This window comes from Gavialis gangeticus, unplaced genomic scaffold, assembly GCF_001723915.1.
Source record: "Gavialis gangeticus isolate Ggan-Ray unplaced genomic scaffold, GavGan_comp1, whole genome shotgun sequence".
Classification (NCBI taxonomy): domain Eukaryota; kingdom Metazoa; phylum Chordata; order Crocodylia; family Gavialidae; genus Gavialis; species Gavialis gangeticus.
The window spans coordinates 828,213-830,451 of record NW_017729031.1 but is presented as its reverse complement, the minus strand read 5'-3'; the positions used below and the strand labels follow the sequence as shown (position 1 = coordinate 830,451).

Here is a 2,239-nt window from a genome sequence, read left to right as displayed (position 1 = left end):
GGGGGGGGGAGGAGAGCAGCTCCAAAGTGGAGCTTTTTCCCCCCCTTCCACCTAACTGCTTTTTTGTCATCCCATGTTTCATGCTCATTTTCTATACTTTCTCTGCCATCACAGTTTTTCTCTAAGATGTTTCATTAAATCTTTTTAACAGTTATTCTTAAAGCTTTTTTAGACGTAATGAGGATTGGGGAAATAATGAAAAAAATTCTTTCTTTCACTTTTTAGTGATTATCAGTTCTGGGCATTAAGATTATATTCAAGTATAGGTAAAAATACTTTCTTCCTATAGAAGTCATATATGTCTCATATAAACATTCAAAAATGCCACAAGAATACTCTTTATATCACCTTGCTAATCTCAATAGATACTGTGCATCTTATGTGTTCTCTCCCACACCCCCATCCAGATGAAGTCGGGTCAGGAGCCAGGCATTCATTTGACAGAGTGTCTTACAGTAACTTATCCAGGTTTAGCCTCATAACCTTAATTATATGTGGAATGTGGAGAATGCTGTGCGTTGTTTGTTCTTCATAACAAGACAGTGAACCTCTAATCACTTGGTTCTAGTATTAAAACATTCCGTGCAGCCTCAGTATATTGTTTGACCAAAATAACTTGATTATAAAAAACAAAAACCCATGTAAAACCACCATGTTTCAGATAAATAACCTAACTTTTAATCTGTCACAGTTTCATTTTGTTATGAGCATTCATCATACAGAGTCTTTTAATTTACCTTTCTGTCCTTCAGGAACAGCATTAAAATGTTAAAGGCAGTTTTGAAAAAGAGCCGAGACGGTGGAAAGGGGAACAAGAAGGAAACAGGTATGGATATTGAAATATTACTGTGGTGTGGATTATTTAAGTATAAGTCATTCATTCAGCAATTGACTTTTCTGAACTGTAGAAATAGATTTTAAAAATACATTCTTAAAGGACTGAAAACTGTTTTCATCTATACTTTAGCACTTTTTTCTTTTAAGAGACAAAATATTTTTAACGATAAAATTGTATTTAGCAATAGTTTTCAGCTAAATTTAATCTTAATGCTTCACAAAATAAATTGATAAATTACTTTCTCAGATTTAAAATTTTAAGTAACTAAATTTTTTTCAAAATATATTGTTTCCAAAACTTGTATTTTAATATAATGGAATTCTGTTACAAAAGCTTAAGTGATGCTGTAAATATACTTATTGTACCTCTTAGATCTGTTCTTCTGGTTAATTGCCTACTTTATCAGTTCAGTTGGACAAAAGCAACTAGCAGAATTTTTAAAAGTCATATATAACATCAACTGTAGCCCCTCATTGCCTTTAAAAGGAAGATATACATTTTATGCTGCTGCTAGTCCTAATGTGTATTCCCTTCTTTTCAGAGGTTCCTTTTCTGTCTTCCCTCTAAGGATTGCAGTTTCTGTAGACATAGCTTGGTTAGTTTTTAAAATAGCTAGCTTGGATACTAATAAGAAACTTAGTTTTGGAAGGGCTTCAATGCCAAGGCAGGCTTGTGCCATCCATGTTCAAGCTAATGCTGCCATGACTATACAGCTGCCCGTGACCAAAGTGGCTAGATTAAGGCTAAACTGCAAATTTATGTAGACATACAATCAATACTTTTGAATTAGGTATGTTAAAGATACCCTAAACATAAGGGACTAATGTATGAGCAGCCAGAAGAATGGTTAGAGCTGAGCTCTGGAAGAGAATAAAGTTGAGGACCAGGAACTCACAACAGGAAATAAAGTATCATATAAGGCTTATAAGACAAAGTTAGCACCTGCGTCCAAGCAGAAGGTTGGGGGTTGAAGACTGGAATAAAGATGCCAGCTGAAGCTGAGCAACTAAAGATAGGAATCAGTTTTACAAACTAGAAGTATGGAGAGGAGCTTGGAGTAACAGTTGCAGGCTTCTACATGGCCAGCAGTGGACAACTGCAGATGCTGCCCCTAAATACAAGAGCCCCTTCTTGCACTCTGTGTGTGTGTGTGTGGGTATCAATTGAACACAGTGTTTTACTGGTATATTTACAATGTTAAAGTAATTTGCAAGCCTGTCAGTGCCTCGCTCATTATAATAAAATAAATTCTAAATGTCTGTATATTTTGGCATTTGATTTTTTTGTTTTTTTTTGTTTGTTTGTTGGTTTTTACCGTGGAAAATCAGAGCTCCCTCTGCCCTCTTCACTCACCAGGATAAAGGTCCAGCTGTGGCTATGTTTCCCCCCCCCCCCCCCCCC

At 35.8% G+C, this 2,239-nt stretch overlaps 1 protein-coding gene across 5 annotated transcripts in view; it reads left to right on the top strand.

Moving 5' to 3' along the window:
• TANC1 (tetratricopeptide repeat, ankyrin repeat and coiled-coil containing 1) overlaps window positions 1-2,239 on the top strand; it is a 285,257-nt gene that overhangs the window by 107,908 nt on the left and 175,110 nt on the right. For 4 of the 5 annotated variants that reach the window (XM_019522346.1, XM_019522348.1, XM_019522347.1 and 1 more), the window contains exon 2: window positions 750-826. In XM_019522346.1, the coding sequence (XP_019377891.1) occupies window positions 766-826 (61 nt within the window). In that variant the 5' untranslated portion in view covers window positions 750-765. The remainder of the gene's footprint in view (window positions 1-749; window positions 827-2,239) is intronic. The other variant, XM_019522345.1, reaches the window with a different exon arrangement.